At 33.8% G+C, this 21933-nt stretch overlaps 2 protein-coding genes across 4 annotated transcripts; one reads left to right on the top strand and one right to left on the bottom strand.

Annotated features, from left to right (window-relative positions):
- The first annotated feature begins 7423 nt into the window (after positions 1-7423).
- LOC144551275 (heterogeneous nuclear ribonucleoprotein 1-like) lies at positions 7424-12549 on the top strand. Its single transcript, XM_078299180.1, has 4 exons — positions 7424-7845; positions 9454-9684; positions 10236-11397; positions 12039-12549. Exons 2-4 carry the CDS (start codon positions 9463-9465, stop codon positions 12050-12052), a joined length of 1398 nt encoding a protein of 465 aa, XP_078155306.1. The 5' UTR covers positions 7424-7845; positions 9454-9462; the 3' UTR covers positions 12053-12549.
- A 6551-nt stretch (positions 12550-19100) lies between these two features.
- On the bottom strand, positions 19101-21499 carry LOC144551265 (Calcium-dependent lipid-binding (CaLB domain) family protein). 3 transcript variants are annotated; one of them, XM_078299170.1, is made up of 2 exons: positions 21408-21499; positions 19101-20615 (listed from the first exon to the last, which is right to left on the bottom strand). In XM_078299170.1, exon 2 carries the CDS (start codon positions 20595-20597, stop codon positions 19341-19343), a length of 1257 nt encoding a protein of 418 aa, XP_078155296.1. In that variant the 5' UTR covers positions 20598-20615; positions 21408-21499; the 3' UTR covers positions 19101-19340. The 3 variants fall into 3 exon arrangements, with proteins under 3 accessions (XP_078155296.1, XP_078155294.1, XP_078155295.1); XM_078299168.1 differs by having other exon boundaries at positions 21179-21462; XM_078299169.1 differs by lacking the exon at positions 21408-21499 and adding an exon at positions 21082-21401.
- Positions 21500-21933: the final 434 nt, after the last annotated feature.

The following is a 21933-nucleotide window of genomic DNA, read 5'->3' as shown; positions in this document are numbered from 1 at the left end:
GTGAAGCCGCATGAGATCGGGGCCAGACATTTCTCTATCCCATATTCAATTATTTTTTTTCAAAATATTCTTCTCTTGTCATTTCTTCCCATAAAAAATATGTATGTGATATTGTGAATTTGTGATTAGTATAATTCTACAATTATGTCTTATCCTGAAAATTTTGTCTTGCATATCATATTTCCTGACTCCGCTGCGAGACCTTCCCCGCCATTCTAAACTATTTCATTTTTTTCTTCTTCTTTATTTTACTTTCTTTTATTTTATTTTTTCATATATAGATATAGTTGTCCAGGGGTAGAAGCAGGGACAGAGGCAGAAAATTAATTAATGAGAGTCAATTTTTGAAGTAATTCTTAGTAATATGAAATGCTATACACGGTATACAACTGAAAAAAAATGAAGGTTAATAACTTAATATATAAACTTTTTACATAAAATATGAGGATCATTTTAGAGTTTCCATAGCATTTTGCAATAAAATATATAAGAAAAATATATATAACTATTAGTTTTTAAAAAAAAATATGATCAATTGATACCATTTATGTCCATGTATCTCCATCCCTGGAAAGAAGAAGACGGGAAAAAAAAGTAGTAAGCATTCCTAGCTTATAAATTGAAATTTTGTATTATTCTTTATTTATTTTATAAAAAATTATTACTTGTAGCCCTCCTTCTGAATAAACTTAAATAATACTTATTCATTTAGTTCTCAATTTCAATCTTTTAGCTTTGTCCATAGTCACATATTTTTACAAAAATTTGTCTTACCAACGTCGTCTCCATTTCCACTTTCATAAATCTACCACTCTTACGAATAAATCACCACCATCCATCTCTTCCCGTAACTTTTGTTAATTAACAATAACACAGAACTACATACTTCGTACAGTAGTGCGAGCTCTGTCACAACACAGTCAGGACGGAGGGATTAAGAAGAAATGGGATCAATTGATCTCTATTTTTTTTTTTTTAAATTGCATTTAGTTATGATTTTCTATATAATTTAGAGTGAAATAGTTTGATATTGTAAAATTGACTCCAATTTATATAATTTTTTTTTATATAATTAATTTTCGTATATATTTTATTTCTATAGTTTAAAAGTCTAATTTCCTCCCTAAACACAGCACAATAATAAAGAAGAGGACGAGCAGAAGACACAAAAATGACTCTTTTTCAATTTTGTTAGATCTCAACTTGGGCAGGTTGCTAGATTGTGATAAAAAGCTCCATGACACATGGGGTCATCGGCAACAAAGTTACACGGACCACGTACCTATGCCAATAAATTATATACTCTTTTTACAGAAATCACCATACAAAGTTCTAAAATAGCTCTTGGATGGCATCTGTATTTTACCTCCGAGAAATACTTTACGAGTGAGATGTTGTGCCGTGATTAAGTAAACAGTAACACGTACCGTATCGTGCCGTGACAAAAATGTTGAGAGGTGGCCACGGCACGCGAGTCACACCGTGACTCGTGTGCCGTGTTCAAACGTAACTAGTTACGTTTCTCACGTTTAACTATTTTTTTTTCATAATTTAAATTAGTTTATTCAAGATTCACCATTTGATTAAGACCTAACGGTCCTAATTACACGTGACTCGCGTGATTATGTGTCGTGCCGTGCCAAATTTTTAAAAGCTAGACACGCAAATGGTCACGGTACGGGACACACGAATCACGGCACGGAACAGTCACACGTGTCGTGCCGTTCCGTACCGTAACCGTGTCGTTCCGCGACAGAGCTCCGCCGTGCTATTTTTCCCACTATATGTGATACTATATATTGTGTATATCGGTCCGTACGACGAATCAATATTTTTATTTATAAAGTATGGATAGTTGATATAAACCATATAATATTTTTATTTATAAAATATGATAGATATTAGATACAACGGCGGATCCAAAAAGGGTTAGGGGTAGACACTTGCCTATTTCTGGATTCGATTTTTTTTTTTAGATCCAGTGATATTTTATATTTGTGTCTACTCCTAAATTTAATTCATGACTCAATAGAAGAAAATTGCGTGGCAAAGAAAGTGAGGCCAGACTAATTTGCATTAAAAAAAGAAAGAAATAAAAAGACACCGTCTAATTTGTTACTTCACTCAGAAGAATTGTTGATTCACCAGGAGAAATAATAGGTCCGCTGCTAGGGATCTAAATATGTACCGTGGTGTGACTAGTCACGTTGTGATTCGGATCACGTGCTTGCAATGACAAGTCCGATTTATATATGTTGTGTTATGCAGTGACTAAATTATGAAGGATGGCCATGACAGTGAATGATCACAATATGTTAGCCACGTCTTAACCGCACGTGACGTGTTCAAATGTGACCGGTCATGTTTAACTTTTTTTTCTTCATATTTTAGGTTAGTTTATTTAAGATTTGTCATTCGATCAAAATCTAACGGTCCTAATTACACGTGACCATGTGTCGTGTCTTTACCATATCTTCCGCGTGACGTGTCGTGTCAAATTTTTAAAAGATGGTCACGGCACGAGACACACGAGTTACAACACTTGACCTGCACGTGTGTCGTATCGTGCCGTGATGTAACTGTGATGTGTTGTGATATATTCGATCGTACCGTGACTTTTTAGATCTATATTGCTACTCTGCTTCGATTCACTAGGAAGAAAAATATTATACTGTTGTTAATATTTTGTGCTTACTCCTTATCGAAATTTTGGATCCACTCTTAATCGAATATAAATACAGAATTATATATGAAGTATTGGAGTAACATAAGTTATTTTTAATCTGTGTTTTTATTTTATTACCGCTTTTTGATCTTCTATAATTGTACTAAGCATTAACGATTAACAATGATGCCTGTGATTCTTTTTCTTATTTTTTGAAAATCTTCAGAGAAACTGTGATTCTTGATATACAAAAAAAATATTGGACCTGCACAATAAATGTTGAAGTCAAGTCTGGCCATTGACCATGCGAGTTTAATTTGAAGGTTGACATATCTATATAAATGTTCAAATTCCAAAATGTAATTATGCAATCACAAAACGCCAAAATTCAAAATTTGATTACTCGGATTATTAGTAATTTAGTATTCCACTAATTTATACTCTTTTCATCAACACAATCATTCATCTGATTATATTCTCTTTCTCTGTTTATTATAATCGGATGGCTCATATTCTTTTATTTTCGCTTTTTGTTTAAGAAAAAATATGTGTTTGTTTTTCTATATGATTTTTATACAGTTAATCGTATTATTTTAATTGTGTAAATTATTAGTTTTCATACATATTTATTTATGTTCAATTTTTTATTTACTGTGACATTTTTATAATAATTATTATTTGTAAAAAAAATAATTTATTACGAAAAAAAATATTGTTTTTTTGAACGAAACTCCATGAAAAGTTGGAGTAACATATAACGATACAAATTTTCTATGTGAATTTTTAATGTGCCTAGGGCCATTTCCCAAACAAACAAAAAAGTTAAACGATAAATTATTCACCGTGGTAAATTCTAAAAAGATCGTGACAAAATCAGTACAGGAAATTTAAAAGAACTAAAATATATTGAATTTGAAAAAAAAAAAAAAAAAACACTGACCTGATATTATATCAAGGTACGGACCTAGGATAATAATCCACTGATCAACTAATCATGATAGATTTTGCGAACAAGGGGGCCTACTTGGAGGGTGATTTTTTAATATTACAAGTTTATGGGGGTGATATGAGAAAAATACTTTCCTAAAGTAGCAAACATTCGCGCAGGTTTACGTGCACGATTTTCTCTTAGAAGAAAGCATCATGCGTTAGAGGCCTATTTCTGAAAAAGGCATGGACCCAACTGCACTCATGAAAGCCTTAGACCAAACTAGTTTGTCTGACAGCTGGGGCCTAACAAACTGCCGTCTTAACATCATCACCGGTTCGGACAACTGGATACTTCCATTATTTTTCTTTAGAATTTACTGTTGCATATATTATATGCCATTAAGTGTCCGTCAAATTACAGACACACTGTTTATTAATTATGTAAATTGGGTGGTATCGAATTTGAATCGATTTAAAAGATGGATAGTATTTTATCGATCAATTTTAAATTTTAGCGTGGAGTTTTAATAGCTTACAATAAATGACTAATTAAATTTTAAATTAACTCAAATTTGATACGCGTCCATATCTAATATAATTGAGAACACTTATGATATTTTAATTTAATTTTAATAATATTTTAAATATATGTACTATAAGAGTTGGATGTATGCTAGAATGATCCATATACATCAAAAAAATGATGTTTATACAGAATACAGTAAATTTGCAAAATAGTCCTTGTTTACATGTGATATTTTTTTGTATAAATAAACCAGTGTTGTAAGTAACGATATTCGGTTATCGGACGGACAGGGTACCACCAAGCGATTAATCAGGAATAATCAGGAATAATTGGCCATAATTGAAAATAATTGACCGATTAATTGAGAAAATCTGTGATGATTTGATTACCACCAGTAACTAATCGGTCTAGACAGATGTTTATTATAACACTGAAATAAACATAATATATTGAATATTAATGGAGTTATGCATAAAATGAGCGAGGTTGTGGTTACACGCATATCACATATCACTCGTGTTGTGGTTAAATATTTTTATTTTCAAAGTTCAAACAATTAGCGTGAGTTGTCAAACTTGAGCTTTATATAAAATTTGTACTTGTAGACTAAATTTTACATTTTTTTTAAAATGATTTTATTTTCTTTTTAGATAACTCGGTAGACGAGTAGAACTAGAGTGTTCTTAACTCCAAAACTCATCAAATCGGTTTCAAATGAAGAATCCAAACTGTCGAAACTCGTTTATCTTACGTGTGATGCGTCTACATTTGAAATTTTTAAACATTCGAATTATTTTATTATAAAGTCAATCGGTCAAAATTAGAAAGTTAATAAATTAATTTTAGTGCATTCATTTTTTGAACATTTTTGACCGCTTGACTTTATACTAAATTAATTCGAATGTTTAAAATTTTTACATGTAGACTCATCACTCGTAAGGTAGGCGAGTTTCAACGGTTCGAATTTGTCATTTGAAACAGATTTAGTAGGTTTTGGAGTTAAGCTCACCAAACACTTTGGTGAGCTTAAAAACACCCTAGTTCTACTCTAGATAGACAACCACTTAATCTAAAAAGTATGGATTATTTAAAAGCAATGATTTTCTATCTATTTATTAAAAAAGTAAAAATAAATTCTAAAAACATGTAAATTTTGATCGGCGAGTATATTTTCATATGAAAATTATGTTTAATAGTTCAGATCGGTTGTTTAGAGATACGAGTCCATAACACAAATTAATTTGTGAACTATTTGAAAGCATTGGTTTTCTATCTATTTATAAAAGAGTAAAATAAATTAAAAAAATATATATATATTTTGATTTGCAAGTACATTTTCATATTAAGATTATGCTTAAAGTTCATATCAGTTGTTTAGAAATATGAGTCCATAACACAAATTAATTCGTAATATGCATAGTACCGTAACATGGCCAGTCATAAAATTTCATCATATTTATTTTTTAGCATCTTATGATGGTGATGAAAACTAATCTGAAAGCAAAGAAGGGAAAAAACAATGAATGTGTTTTATAAACAAATCATGATTGTTGTTATAATTTCTCTCAGTTATGGTTGAAATTTGAGAGTAACAGGATAAAAGGATAATTAAGAGGATAACTTTCGGAGAACCTATATTTGATTTAGTGGTAAAGAATCTAGCTTTCATATGAGAAGCTATGCGTTCGAAATTCACAAAATGAAGAAATTCTTTATAATATATACGTTAGTTTGAAAATGTATTAGATAACTTGATCTCCAATTCCCGGTTCACAACAAAAAAAAGAATAGCCTTTATGATAACAATTATATCCATATTTTCTCACTTTATTTTATTTACAAATACGACTCTTAGAAATTTTTTAACTAGTCACATATTGATACAGTATAAATAGAGTAGAATTTAAATACTTTATTTTTTTGTACTCCAATCACATCTCATATTTTTATTTTCGGTTTTAAAGTTCAAATAATTAATCCAAACAGCTCAACACGAATACATGATTGCCATACTAAAAATGTGTTTGGATACTAAATTTTATATTTTAAAAAAAAATTACTAATGTTTTAAATAATTACAAAATAGCTGTTTTGAATGGTCTCTATGTTTTAAAAATATATTTTTTTTCCCTATCAAAAAATCAGTAATCTCAATCCTACTCAAATATATACGTATGTTTTGTAACAATATTAATGTTGACTTCAACTAAATCATATTTTTCAGTTTTTTAACTTGCTTAGAATATATTTTAAAGCAAGATCGAAGAAGATGAGATTGTACATTGTTTGAAAGTCAACTTATGCTCGTATTTTATTTTAATAGATTATACTTCCAATAAATTTATTCGATAACTACTATAATCCAATATATATCAAAAATAAAAAGTTAATAGCTACGAATAATCTAAAAAATAACGGTTTGATTTTTATTTACCTTTGATTCAGTCAAAATGATTAAAAAAAATCTATAATTTTATTTTTAAAACCTAACAGAATTGTTTTTTTTTTTTTGACGGTTGACAGCAATTACTATCAACAAATATATTAATAAAAGATGATTTACAAAAGGAATTGTTGATGTAACGATATGACAAAATATAGTAAAAGAAAAAAAACAAAACGACAATTTTGAAATTGGTGAAAATAACCTCAATTTTAAAGCAATGGAGAGCATTGTATGCATTTGTATTTTCTTGTGATAAACCCGGTGCAACAAATAATCTCTTTTTTAACTACCACAATCCAACCCCTTCTTTCCTTACAAAGAAAACATCTCCATTAAATAGACACAACTCTCAGATCAACTCCATTGTTTTTAACCTCAGTCCAAATCGTCTCCATTTCTACACAGACCTTAGGTGTCCAATTATTGCTATTGTTGTTATCACACCATACAATTGAATAATAATAATAATAATAATAATAATAATAAAACACATAAAGGGTTTTGCATCAAATTAACTTGTATTTTATACAAAGAGTACACTTTCAATGCTATAATGTGAGCTAAACAATATGTGCATTAATAATGCTAATGTGAATGCACAAGGGAGATAGACAAGAATAAGATGCAAAAAAAAAACTCATATAATTATATAAATATAACAATAACTATATTTAAATTCAATTACAAAATCTAAGCTATTCTAATTAATAATGTGAATGTCAATGAGCAATGAGCCAATGAGATCAGAGATGAGATGTAAACAGAAAAAGAATAAAAAGGAGGAGGAATAAATGGAGAGGATGAAGGAAAGAAGGGATGTGTAATGGATTAAAGAAAGTATTAGTTGAAGCCCCCTAAAGAGTGAAAAACGCACCAAATCCACATCGCTCATCTCCCTTCTCTCTTACCTTCCCACCACCTCATGTACAGCCCAGGATCACTCATCCTCCCTTTCTCTCTCTTCTTTATATATATACACCCACGCAAAGATATCGTTTCGCTCCTCTCTCCTTCCTCTCTCTCTCTCACCTGACCTGACTCAGCCGCGCGGATTTGGAGGCAACGAACGGAGCATAATAAAGCGCCGATCTCTGCATCGATAGATTTGTTCATTCATATTATTTAAAGAGTTTACATCCGAGGGAGAGAGGCAACGATAGATAATCTGTTTTGCGTTTCGCGATTTTGATGCTGACCCGAATGAGATTTTAGGGGCAATCGTGGGAATTGTGCTTTCTCGCTTCCAATCGTCAGTCAAAAGCCTTCTCAGATCGATCGGTATGGTCTCTTCCTGATGCGATTCAATCTGAATTTTGTTCGGATTGATGGTTTTTTTTTTTTTTTGAGAATTTCTTTACTTTTCTTTTTGCTTTGACTCAGCACACATGGATCCAACAGGACCTGCGGCATCCATTGCTTTAATTGTTAAATTTTCTAGTCCGATTCTGCATTTGCATGAATCGCATTCAAATCTGATACAATCTGAATTCAGTAAAGCAGCTTCTTTCTCTTTGACCCAAATTTTTGTTTTAATTGACCATAGATGGATCGGTCAAGCTCCCATTTTGTGAATTTGTAACTTTTTGATTCCATTGTGTAGTTTTAGGAGTCAGTTACTAATCACACTTCACCTGAATACCTCCTTTTATTGCATTGATTCATATGCAATGGATCCAATAAGGACCATTATGTAAATTTGAGTCTTTGTGCCTCATTATGCACCAGGACACTTTGATTTCTGATAAACAAATCTGATACGACCCCACTTCTGATAAATATAACTCAATTCTGGGTTTTTTATTGTTGCTAACTAGATCCAAAGTGTGAAGTTGTACTTTCCGAGACCAATTCAGTACCCATATGGGATTTGTACTAGCTCAATTGTATTTAATTTGCTTGTTATCGCATTGGTTTTTCTTGCGATTGATACTGTCCTGACCATTTTGTTGAATTATAAGCAATTAAATACCATTATATATATGATGATAATTTGGTAATTTCTCAATTCTGTTATGCTACCACTTTGTGTCTTCTCCTTGTTTTGATTGATCAAAGGCTCCAATGAGCATGCAGTCCTTACTTTCTACTAATTTGAAGTGTATCCGATGAGCATTATTTTACATGTTTATGTGTCATATTTTCAGTTTGAATTAGGAAACTTTTACCCATAGCTTAGTATATCTGATACAATGTCAATTGTGTTTAGTATGCTTTGTTTAAAGACACATTCATTATCTTAAAATGTATCCACATGCACAATGATTGGAATTTTGATATCTTTGTTGCGCAAATTTAGTTTTCGATTCACTTTCTTGTATATTTGATCCAATTTTACATATGTTATCCATAAAAGATACTATCATCATATATATTGGTCATTATTTCATTTCATATTGCCTGATGGTTTGTTTCCATGTTTATTTAGATTTTATTGTTTTCATTCTGTTATGGCAGGTTAGTGCATGACACACTTACATACTTGAAACTTTGATTACTTGACTCCATTGTTACTCTAATTAGTATTGACTCACTTAATTGAAAGTATAAAAGCCACCACCCATGCATGGTCATTTATGTGTACAAAAATAGCATGCAAGAAACATTTTTGACATTTAAAAGAAAAGGCCTTTTGATGTTTCTTCTCATTTTGTAGGGGTGTGCATATAGTTTTATTTTTTTTCTTTCCAAGGCCATAGGAATATTTGCCCATAGTCTTACGTTTACTTATTGCCTTTTATCTCCACAGCATTCAATTTTCTCAGCTTGTTCTCTATACAAGAGATTCGTAATCTTGTCCGGCATTTATTGGTTTGAGCTCATCTCGGCCTTTCGATCGTCAGAACATAAAAATTGAGTAAAAATATTGATCTGGTTGTGTAATTGTAGGAATTTACAATGGAAGCGGATTCAGGTAAGCTATTCATTGGTGGGATCTCATGGGAGACGAATGAAGATCGGCTCACAGAGTATTTCGGTCGATATGGTGAGGTGGCAGAGGCCGTGATCATGCGGGATAGGGTCACTGGTCGGGCTCGTGGATTTGGGTTCATTGTCTTTGCCGACCCGGGTGTGGCTGAGCGTGTCACAATGGAGAAGCACATGATCGATGGTCGCATGGTAAGTCTATTCTCTTTTATTTATTTCAAGAGCGAGTCCCTTTATTTTTGAATATACATGATTGTTTCCAGTAAACACAAATGCATTTGTTTCATGTCTGCTCTGAATTTTACTCCTATATATATGTGTGTGACTTGTTTTATTTATTTGCTTTGCATATTTGGTGGAGGTAGACAGAAATAGGCAGCATGATTAAATGTTTTCGTGCTATATATTTTTTTTGGATGCTCTTAGTAAAACCTATGAACTTCTTGAATTTCATTCATGGCATTAGTGAAAACCATCAATTTAATTTTCTTTTCACAAATATGATAACAATTTGAACAAATTTGTTTGTTTAATTTGTTTTAATTGCAAATACTATAGACAGAGAGGTGCATCAAAAATCCCAGATTTAACTTTTGGCAGCATAAAAGCAAAAGCAAATCTGGTCACTATTTAATACTGTTGTCTCAAGTCGCTATTTGCCAATCAGTGTACTACTTCGGCCTTGACCCAGAAATACCTGTAGAATCTGATACAAAAACAATTTTTTTATTTCTACATGTCAGGTAGAAGCGAAGAAAGCGGTGCCCCGGGACGACCAAAGCATTACTGGGAGCAAAACCAGCACCAACGTAAGCACTCTTGGTTCACCGAGTCCAGGGGCCGGGCGGACCCGCAAAATCTTTGTGGGGGGGCTCCCCTCGTCCATCACTGATTCCGACTTCAAGCTGTACTTTGAGCAATTTGGCCCCATCTCCGACGTCGTTGTCATGTACGATCAGACAACTCAGCGCCCCCGTGGCTTTGGCTTCATCACCTACGATTCCGATGACTCCGTTGACCGTGTCCTCTCTAAGTCCTCCTTTCACCAACTCAATGGCAAGCTTGTTGAGGTCAAACGCGCTGTGCCCAAGGATCTCTCTCCCGGGCCTAATGGCCCTGGCCACTCCCGCTCCCCCATCCCTGCCCCTGCTTCCCCTTTAGGCCGAGTCAATAGCTTCCTTAATGGGTACGGATCTGGCCCCAGCCCCATTGGGAGTTATGGGATGCGGGTCGACGGTAGATTTGGGCTTCTCTCTGGGGGGCGAAATGGCCTGTCTTCATTTGGGCATGGTGGCTATGGTGTTGGGATGGGTATTGAGCCTCCGGGCATGAACCCAGGTTTTGGTGGAGGGTCTAGCTTTAACAGCAGCCCGGGTTATGGACGGCAGGTCAACTCTAGCCCATACCCATCAAACCGGTACAGTGGCTTAAATACCCCAGTCGGGTATACCAATGTGAATGATGACACCAGGTCAGTTTTTGCACGTAATTTATGGGGCAACAGTGCCATTGGCGGACCCACCGTTAACCCTGGAAACCCTAATTCGTTTGTTAACTCAGCAGTAAGAAGCTTGGGCCCGTTTGATAACAACATGAGTAGCAATAACAATAATGGTAGTGGTCATAATGGATTGAACTGGATGGGCCAAGTTGGAGAGAGCAATAGCAGTAGCTTTGGTCTGGTGGGGGGTCCCACCTCTGTAGGAGGAGGCTATGGGAGGACTGATGGAATAGAAATTGGTACCAGGTCTTTTGACAATAATAGTTATGAAGTGAAGAACCACAACCCCGAGTTGTACGGTGGGTCTGACCCGATTTATGGAGATAAGACCTGGAGCTTCGCAAACGAGCTTGATGCGCCTGGTCCATTTAGTTACATGGAGAATTACAAGGAAACAAGCAGAGGTAATCTCTCTCTCTCTTTCTCTTGTTGATAGGTACTTCTTCAGGTGAATTATGAACCGCCTCTTTTCAAGTGTGATTGGCTGCACAACATGCGTTCCACATTGGCATTTCAAAATTCAAAATCAAAATGGTGCATTCATTTTTTTCCTTGTCGATCTTCAAAAAAGGCTTCAAAACTTAACAAATTTTCTGTGTGCACATCGCTGGTGACATAAAACAAGATCAAAGGTTTGAATTGGTCATTCGGATTTGGACTCCGGATAATAATGTAGAAGAGTTTAGCAAATTTGGATTGTAGATGCTAGTATGGTGACTGTTATCACCTCCATGCCCTTTGCTCAGTGCAGATTATGAAATAGTACTTGTACATACCCATGTGGTTGGTGTAATACTAGACATGTTATATACTAGTTGTTGTATCTGTAGTTGTGATTAAATTACAGAAAGTTGACATGACTAAATAGTAAGACAAAGAAAATGTCCTGATATGAGAAATTTTTTAATAAAATGAGAAACATATTTGCTTGTCTACTCCTTGCTATTGCTATGTTTGTAAAATTTCTTTCATAGCAGCGTGTTACTTGGATTATGCTTTTCAGTTGAATTGGTTCTAATATTCATTAAATTATTTTACGTTTCAGGTATTAGTTCGTAGGATGGTTATTATTTGGGCAAATCTGGATAGTTACAAAAGTGTCAATTGCACAGGTATCAAAGCTGTCAATTCGAAACATTTCTAATCAAAATATATACTGAGGTTAGTTAATTTTCCTAGCTAACCAGAGGATGTGTTTTTATGGGTTGCAAATTTTAGAGAGGGGGGAGAGAGAGAGAATGTTGGTATAAGGGATTTTGCCAAGGTTTGGGATTCTTTTTTTTTTTTTTTTTTCTTTTGTTTAGTTTAATTAAAGTTTGTTAGGTTTTGTACTTGTTGTTTTGGTGAGAAGAGTTGAACAGTATAAAATTTGATACAAAAAAGTTATGTAATTTGTAGGCTTTTGGTACTGTCAGGTTGTTATTTTGTTTAATATTTTTTTTTGGGATATTTACTGTAATAGAGATATTCTGGACATGTTAGGTAAATTTACAGGGATATCACCTTGATCCCTAGGAATAAAAGTTCATTGAAAGATTTGATTGACTTGTATCAAAGTTTGCCTTTATTTTTTTAATTTATTTATTTTTCTTTGATGGGGGAAGCTGGGTGGAGGGTTTGTAATTTGATTTTACAAAGAGAGAATATATGCTGTTTGTAAGTTGCAAGCATTGTCACTGTGGTTTAGATTTAGCTTTTCATAGCTGTATGATAGGTGGTGCCATGTGGGTCCTCTCTTTGGTCGCACATGCTACTTAAAAAGTATTATGTTTATTATTTTACCATGTTAGGTTTCCTTCCCTCCGCATACAATATATTTCATAGTTGACTAGCATATCTGTCCATCAGTGCCTAAAACAGTGCTTAACTGTTTCGTTGCATTGTTCAAGCAAAATTTGTCCTTGTTTTTCAATGATTGAGCACATGTTATTTCCAACTGTAAAGCAAAAATGGATGCTGGAAGAGATGCACTTAGATTACGATTTGTCCTGGAAATCCAGATTGATCGGCCCAAAACAAGGCCTGACCAAATCTAACCTTAGACGGCCCAATATTTGATTTTTTCCTTTTTAGTTATGAACTTGTGATTGAAGACTGGATAGGGGGCGAGAGAGAGGGAGACTTTAAAGAGTGAATGGCGAGTCCCTGACACAGTGGACCCACTCATGTCAGTGACTTGGCACCAGCGGTCATTAACCCGAAGTAGATAAATGAGGAATCGGACACCGCCTGTAGGCGGGTGGATTTTTTTTTTTTCTGTATCATTTAAAAAATAATGAAATAAAGATCTGACACAGTCTTTTTGGAAAAATCGAATTATACCGAGAACGCTGAAACGCTAGCTTTGTCGGAAGGCGTTTCGGTCCTTTCGGAAGGAAAACGCTAAATTGTTCTTGCAGATAATTATTTTAAGTTACTTTTGAAATAAAAATATGCAAATCAATAGCATCATTGAATTTAAAATCACTACAGTTATCTGCTTAGAATAGCAAAGAAAAGTAGTTAATTATCATATATATATAAAAAATAGCATCCGATATATAAAAAAGATGTAGGAAGCCAATATGTATCGGACGCTTATTTTATATATGATAATTAGTTTTTTTTTTCTTTTATTTTTTAAGCAGATGACAATTATGTTAAGGAGTTTACTAGTTAATACAGATTATATTTTATCCATACTAGTTTAAGACGAATATAGTTCTTGGTTTCATACTACTACACAAACGAGAGAGTAGAGACGAACAGAGAGATGGACTAAGGAGATCCAATCCAATGTCAACTCTTCTTCCCTTTTTCTAGAAATTTTGATTTGATATTAATCGTTCTTGATTTGAATTCGTGTGGCAAAACAATTTTGATATGGAACCTTTTAGTGCAACCAAGGCTTGCTGCCTTACTTTGCTTTACTGGTAGTTGTTCTGATTTTATTCAGGAGTTTTATCTTGTTCAAGAGCATTACTTCGGTTTGTTCGATTTGGTTCTTAATCGGTTAATAGGTTTAATCAATTTGGTTCGGTTCTATTTTTGAAAATTAAAATTTTGTTTAGTTTGATTATTTTACTTTGGTTTCAATCGAACCGACCGGTTGAATACCACTACCTATTGATTGATAATGGAACAAAAATTTGAAATAAGAAGATAATTTTGATTACCTCAAGCTATATTTGGTTGGTGAATAAAGTGTAAAGATAAGGAGAGAGCACTCGTGTGATCGTGTCCACTTAAAGAATGAGTTATTTCTTTATCTTTCCACTTTATTTCACACCTAAATTGTTATCATCTTATTTCTGATTTTAATCTCACTCCGAAACAAAATCGGACAGAGCTACACAACATTGTCATTTTGCAGTAGCTGCAATAGTGGAAGAATGTAAAATTGTGCTATATTAGGAACCGAATAGGGGTGAAATTGAATACCAATATGTAGTCGAGTTTTTCTCTTTTACATTTTAGCTCTCTACTATCTTTTATGAATTAAAATATAATAAATTTCACCTTTTTTTAGCTCATACTTGTCGAAAAATAGATAAAATAGTACGAAATAGGAATTTATTGTTCATTTTCCATCGCCGAACAACTTCTATCTCTTTTGTAAATAAAACAGTGCAAGCACGAGTAATCTCCAATCTCAGATTTTAAAATATACATGCACGCATTTGTAAGGTTTCATACTTTTGTTCACCTTTTCGGAATATACTCCTTATTAGAATTAAATATGATTTTTATATCAACTCTGGAGCAAATTAAAATGTAATCGACCATCCATCAAAAATCATTTAAACTACATCATTAAATTATCAAGTAGTTTGATGTGTGGATAAAGTACGTCCAACTAAATTTATTAAAAATATCTTATATAATAGAACACATTTATAATTATATACCATTATAACTATATTAAAATCATGAAATATTATGTTGGCGTCAACTTTGGTGCAAATTAAAATTTATTGGATCGTCTAAAGAAATAATCATTCAAACTATACTATTAACAAATTTTCAATTAGTGCAATGCGTGGATAATCGACATATGATTTAATTTATGCATATAAACACATCTATTTTTTTTTCTTGTTATTTGCACAAGAGTGGGTCTATGGTACTATGCATACCACATATTTGTCCGTAATACGGATCAATATTTTTGTTTTCAAAAACCTAACGGTCAATCCGAACCGTTCAACATGATTTTCATATGAATATGTACTTGCAGACTGCATTTTATATTTTTAGAATTTTTTTACTATTGTTTAAGATAGGTAGAAAATCACAATTTTTGGACGGTCTAGAATTTTCAGATCAAGTGAGTTTCTACCTTTCTTAAAAAATAGTAAATCTTTTTTAAATCGACCGTTAGAATTTTAAATTTGAAAAGATACCCAAGTACATATTCATACGGAAATCATGTTAAACAGTTCAAATTAACCGTTAGAATTTTAAAAACGAAAACATTAATCCGCATTACAGTTTGACAAGCTGTGCTATGCATAGTACCGTAGACTCACTCTTTGCACAATACCTTGAAAGATTACCAAATGACTGTCCCATAGAAGTAGATTTAGCCCAAAAAAGCTTTAAATGGCTTCATGCTTGAACGATCCGTTGAGAAGAAATTTGAAATAAGAATACTAATCAATAAGCCCACCAACGGCCCATCAAATCTCACCTCCTAAGTACCAGTTACCAGTGGGAGCACTGAGAATTGAGTAATTGACAGCACAAAAGGACATCCTAGACCAAAAATTTAGAATCTTGTTTCTCTGTGGCCTCAATGAATGTATCAAACAGTGTAGCGAGTCTTTGTAGGAGACAGCATAGTGACACGATACCGAATAATTCTTTTTTGAGGTGATGCCAAACCGAACGCCGAATTATTCGTTTGATCGAACTTTGACCGAATTAAACCCGAATAATTCGTGAATTTTATGAATTATTCACGAATTTTTCTCAAATTTTTCTAAGAACAATTTTTTTTTCTTGCAGGAGTGAGATTTCTGATCCAAATAATTCCGAATCATTCCCGAATTATACCTAAATCACAAATTTTTTATCTCGCCAAACCGAATCCAAATAATTTATTTGTCAGTATGGGAGAGTGTAGTTCTACACACAACAAAATAGGAAATGAAAGCACACCTACTAAAATGACAGCGTAGAGGGGGGACAAAATTCAAAAGTCGGTGGTGTGTTGCCAATTGCCATACTTTGTAGCCATGCGTAGTATCTAACCTAGAAAAATCAGGCTTTTGAGCATATATAATATGTATATCACTGAGAAAGGTGAGCATTGTTAGCCCAAAACAAAACAAGCAAATTGCAAATTTGCAACTTGTACATTCCTTTTCAATCATGACATCTCTTTGCCCATACGATACGGTTTCCACTTTTGCCTCAACAGTATACTTTTATAAATTACTTTATCTCCTCTTTTTCTATTAAATAATCCCCATTTTTAACAAAAAAAAAAATTTCACAAGGCCCGCATCAATATTTTGTGTCATACATTTAACAGATTGAGAACGCTTTAAAGTTTAAATAACCCCCTTTATAGAAAAAAAAAAATTTTGTTAGATACTCCTTTTTATATTTGTGAATAAATGAAGAATTCTCATAAATTTCTTAACTAATATTTTGTGTCATAAATATTAAACAAGTTGAGATTTGGCTACCTTGACAATCTTAATAATAATTTGTTAGAATTAAACTAAATAAAATTTGAAAAATAGAAGCAAATTCACGTGTGTGTGTGTGTGTGTGTTGGTTATATGGATTGGTTATGTAACAGATTTCGTGCAATTTGAGTTTAATTTGACCATGTCATCAAAGACTGTTAAATGCAAGTTGTATATCTTCAAGTTCATTTTTATCAAAAAATAAATAAATAATCTTCAAGTTCGTATTTTAAAAATTGCGAGTTACTTCTGCGATTATCGTAACCCAATTGTCAATGGATCTCAATCCAAATATAAACTCATTTCTAAAATATTGCAATAACTTACGGTTTGAACTAGCAAACCATTTGATTATTTTGCACTTGTGTTTATTAGCAAGTCATTCACTCAAATTTGAATCAATAAATAGTAAATACCATAGAACTAAAAATATTAAATTGCATCCAGATGGATCGTTTTGATCGTTTTTTTTTTAAAAAAAAAATTGTTCATTTAATCCGAGCTGTTCGATTTTAATCTGACCACCAGTTTCGCCCTTGAATCGCGAACCAGTCATGTTTTTTATCCCGCAATTTTGATACAAATTTGATGTTAAAGTGGAATTTTTTTTTAACAAAACTAATCTCTGGAATTGAAATGAGAATTTCTATTTTCAAACTTGATTAGGTATAACTGCACATTGAATCCAAATTTGGAACTGAGTCCGACCTGACACCGTCTCTGGATAATAAAAGAAACGCGTGTGGTATATGTAATATGTGTACAATTGGTATTTTCAATAAAGTAGATAGAGTCTCCGTAGTATAATTTGAGGTCATAAAAAAGGCTTCAGCATGTACATCAGTACAGGTGTTATCTGGATAAGAATGCGATGTATTGTTTCTACAAACGTTCAATTCCAGCTTCCCACCAAAATAGGAGACAAATGTATCGCTCGCTGCCTCGCTAGTAGACAAAATTTTCAGTCAAGTCTAACTTTCTAACATTATTCCTTTTCTGTATCTTGGACTATTTTGATGTTACGGTGTATATCATTAATTAGAGTGAGTCTATGGTACTATGCATATTACGATTTGTTACTGTGCTACGGCTTTATATTTGAGTTTTCAAATTCTAACGGTCGATCTGAACCGTTCATATTGTTCTCCATATTAATATGTGTTTGGAGACCAAATTTTACATTTTTTGAAATTTTTTTACTATTTTTTTAGATTTATTGAAAATCACTGTTTTTGGATGGTCCAGAATTTTCAGATCAAGTGATTTTCTAAATATCTAAAAAAATAGGAAAAACATTTCAAAAAATGTAAAATTTGGTCTCCAAACACATATTAATATGGAGAACAAGATGAACGGTTCAGATCGACCGTTAGGATTTGAAAACTCGAATATAGAGCCGTAGCACGGTAACAACCCGTGATATGCATAGTACCATAGACTCACTCCATTAATTATATATAATTGCGCGTTTTGCTGCTGATGACATTGTATTGTTGGTATTTCAATCTAAATATCACTAATTTTAAAATCTATCGGATCAATTTTAAATAACGAATTTAAATCGTTTGAACTCATATAATTTATAATTGGTGCATTTACGCACAAAATTTATTTAGTATCAAATCGAACCATCAAATGTGAAAGTTTTTTAAGTTAATTTAAATACATATATTTTTCATTATTTTTTACAAATTGACTTGGTACAAAAATAATTTGAAAAATTATAAATTTTACACGTAAATGCATTACTCATCATCAGTTTGAACCAGTGTTGTAAAAACGTCTGTTTAGACTGATTAATCGGCCGATTAGTCGTTGGCGGTGACCAAACCGTTACAAATTTTTCCGACTAATCATCCGATTATTTCTAATTATGGCTGATTATTTTTTATTATTTCCGATTAATCACTTGACGATACCCTGTCCATCCGACAACCGCATATCGTTATTTACAACACTGGTTTGAACAGTTTAAATCCGTCATTTGTAGTCAATCCGATAATTTTGGAATTAGTAGCAAATACCACCGATGTAACGGTAGTTGCTAGATTCTATAATTGCGGCGTATTTTCTGTATAAAAGCAACAGTAACAGCTCATGGCCAGTAATCATAAATTCTGAGATCTTATAATTACTTTTTTTCTGGTACTAAAACTGGCGTGTTTCAAGGTGTCAAAAGTTTGTAACAATATAAACGAAATGAGCAAACTGTCGTTTTTGCATAAATTAAATGAATCCCAGATCAGCTTTTCAGTATTATGAAAACCCTATTCACTGATAAATACACATTAAAGAGCAGCATTGTACCACTGAATACTCACTGGTTAGCATCAATAGTGTGCACAACCAAGATCATTAATTAGCTGGTACCAAAAATCACTGGAGGTACATAGTAGGTGCTGTTATCTCCTGATAACCAAAATTATCAATAATTCAAAGTAAATAGATATTTGACAAATGTAGATTAGAGTCTAGACCACAACAGTAGCATCAGGTACATCATCAGAAATTTAAAACCAGATGAAACAACAACATAAAGAAGTCTTCGATTACGATTACAGACCCTAATTTTTACCTATCAGACACAAACTCAAAACCATTTAGCAAGTTCAAAGTCGGTCTTTCTACCTCACAACACACAAAATATAATTTCTTCTTTCTCTGGCTCTCTTTTAAAAGAAAGCTCGGCTTCCATAGAAAACCCTAGAATTTTTGTCCTTCGCATTTCCATCCCTTCTCCCGGAAGTTGAACTGCCATTCTCACTGGAATTTGAGTTTGTGGTCGGGCTTGGGCTTGGGCTTGCGCTCCCGTTTTCAAAGTCCACATTAGGCAAATTCATCTTCGCCAGAGAATCGGTGAACTGTTGCATGCTCTTCATATACATGTCAACAATCTCTTTCTCATTCACCGTCTGATCCTGCTCGATTTTGATGTTAATCATTGGCTTAATTATCGTTTCTGATGAATCTGCCTCGGTTTCTGTTACCTCTGAGGAGCTGTTATCCTTATCTGAGGTTGTGTAAGTGGCCGGCGAGTCAGTTGTCGCCACGCTGCTCAGTGGCTCGCCATGGACTGAGTCCACACTGTTCTCTGGAGTCGTTGAGAAGCTCTCAACCACACGCACACCCACCTCATGCGAATTAGGGTTTTCACTCCCCTCAGTGGTTATCAGGCTCTCCGAGCTTGGTAAAGGAGCATTCTCCACTTCAGTACATGGTATGCCAAAATACTCTGACACCATGATTTGGTTCTCTTTCACCAACTCCAGATCAGGAAATTCAATCTTCTCCATCTCAGATGGCACCGACTCCGAGGGAGATGCTGACGACCCGTTAGCTTCCTTTGTTTTGACACTCTTTTTGTTAACTGGAGAGGGAATTGCAATAACCTCAGGAGAAGAACCAGAATATGAGAGAGACAGCTGCACAAATCCAGCAGGAGATTCAAAAAGGTCGTTTGCGGAGAGAGCAAACTCTCCGTTTAGTTTATTATCAGGTGCAACTAGGAGATCCGATAAGGGGATCAGGGTTAGGCCAAGTAGCTGATCCTGTAAGTAGTTCTTCACTCTGCTGAGCATATAGATCTCACAACGTACCGATGATTCCAGCTCACGGACCCCAACACGTAGTGACTCATTGAACACTGGGTTGCGCCCACCCCCGTTAATAGTACGGGTTGAGACTGAGTCAGGTACAGTGGTACTGTCCGAATTGTTACCTACAGCAGTAAGAGAAACCTTCGCATACACATCTTGTTTGTGGTAGATGCATATATTGTGTATATCTCTGGCCTGATGGATCACCACATCTAAATAGCCGATAAATGGCGTGCCTTCTTCATCCATGGCAGTTCCTCCTTGATTGGTGGTACTGGTTGCAGGTTTTGGTTTAATGGGTTGCGAATTGGGTTGTTCGTAGGTAGAGTCCATGTTTTCAAGGAAGTGGTTCTGCATGTAAACAGCAGTGTAGTAGTTAGAAAAGAGAGATCAGCTTAAGGGCATTCAACTCAAAAAGAAAAAGAAAAATAAAAGAGAGATCAGAAAAAATAGTTAATGTGCTATTTCAGTATGTATGCTTAAAGTGTGAACTTTTAGCAACCCAGTTGATACTAAGTCAAAATCTTAAGAGTAGGTAAGAGACTCAAATATGTTGACGCTAGCGAAACCTAAAAAAACTGCCGTAAATTTTGTAAAGAAAAACTGAAATTGATACGAAAATAATTTATGGGTAATTTTCAAAGCACCTGGAAGTACTTCAATTGATCTACTAACCAAGCAGAGAAAGACCTATAACAACCTATTCAATTGTTCGTAAAGTACCTTACGTAAACTTACAACCGTCTACTACAGCAAGCAATAGACAGTTCATTGTTTCGTTGCTACCATAATTTGAAAAAAAATAAAAAAAATCTACCTATCAGCAGCCCGCGATCCAATTATTGAGCGATTTTCCGAACCTTACTTACTGTGCAAAAAGGGTTTCGAATTTGGGCGAAAGAGAAGAGACGCACCTTGTTTCTAGTTTGTTTGAGACCGACTTGTTCTTCTTCAGATTTGATTTCTTCTACCGATTCGATTCTTTGATCGGAAGAGATATTTAGGGATAGCGGGGGGTGTGTTTGTAGAAAGAAGACGGCGGTTGAGAGAGAGAGAGTGAGAGTGAACAAATCTAGAAGGTAATTATAAGAATCGACAAGGATTCAATCAAAAAACAGGGGAAAAGGCCAATAAAGATTTCACCTTTCTTTATCGAATGGAGAGAAGAGAATTCATTACTACTGGAAACATGATACGCAGAAAGGGCAGAGAAAAGGGGAGCATAAATTGGACGACCCGAGAAAGTCCCCAAAAAGGATTAAGATCAGTGTAAATAAATAAATTAAAGGAACTTACAATTGATAACAGTCACCAATTGTGGTTTTGCAATATATCTCCAGGGAGACGGATTACAAGGGTATTTGATAGAGTAAAAAATAATTAATCATATTACAGAGGTATTCTTAAGAAATTATTTTATTAAATATCAACTGTTGAAGAACTTAAAATGTTGAGAATTTTAATTAACTTATTTCATTAAATTCCTTCTTGAAAGTTTTCAATTAGATCCCTGTCTTTCTAATTTGAGATAGCTTGACATATATTGATTCTTAGAAGACAGAAAAATAATTTGGTGATTAAAATAATAAATAAATTAGTGTTATAAGCTCCAATTGATAACGGTCTCCAATTGTGGTTTTGTAATATATCTACAGGGAGTAGAGTAAGA

The sequence above is a fragment of the Carex rostrata genome, chromosome 3, assembly GCF_964058835.1.
Source record: "Carex rostrata chromosome 3, lpCarRost1.2, whole genome shotgun sequence".
NCBI lineage: Eukaryota > Viridiplantae > Streptophyta > Magnoliopsida > Poales > Cyperaceae > Carex > Carex rostrata.
The sequence above is the reverse complement of the archived record's forward strand: the minus strand, read 5'-3'. Positions and strand labels throughout refer to the sequence as shown.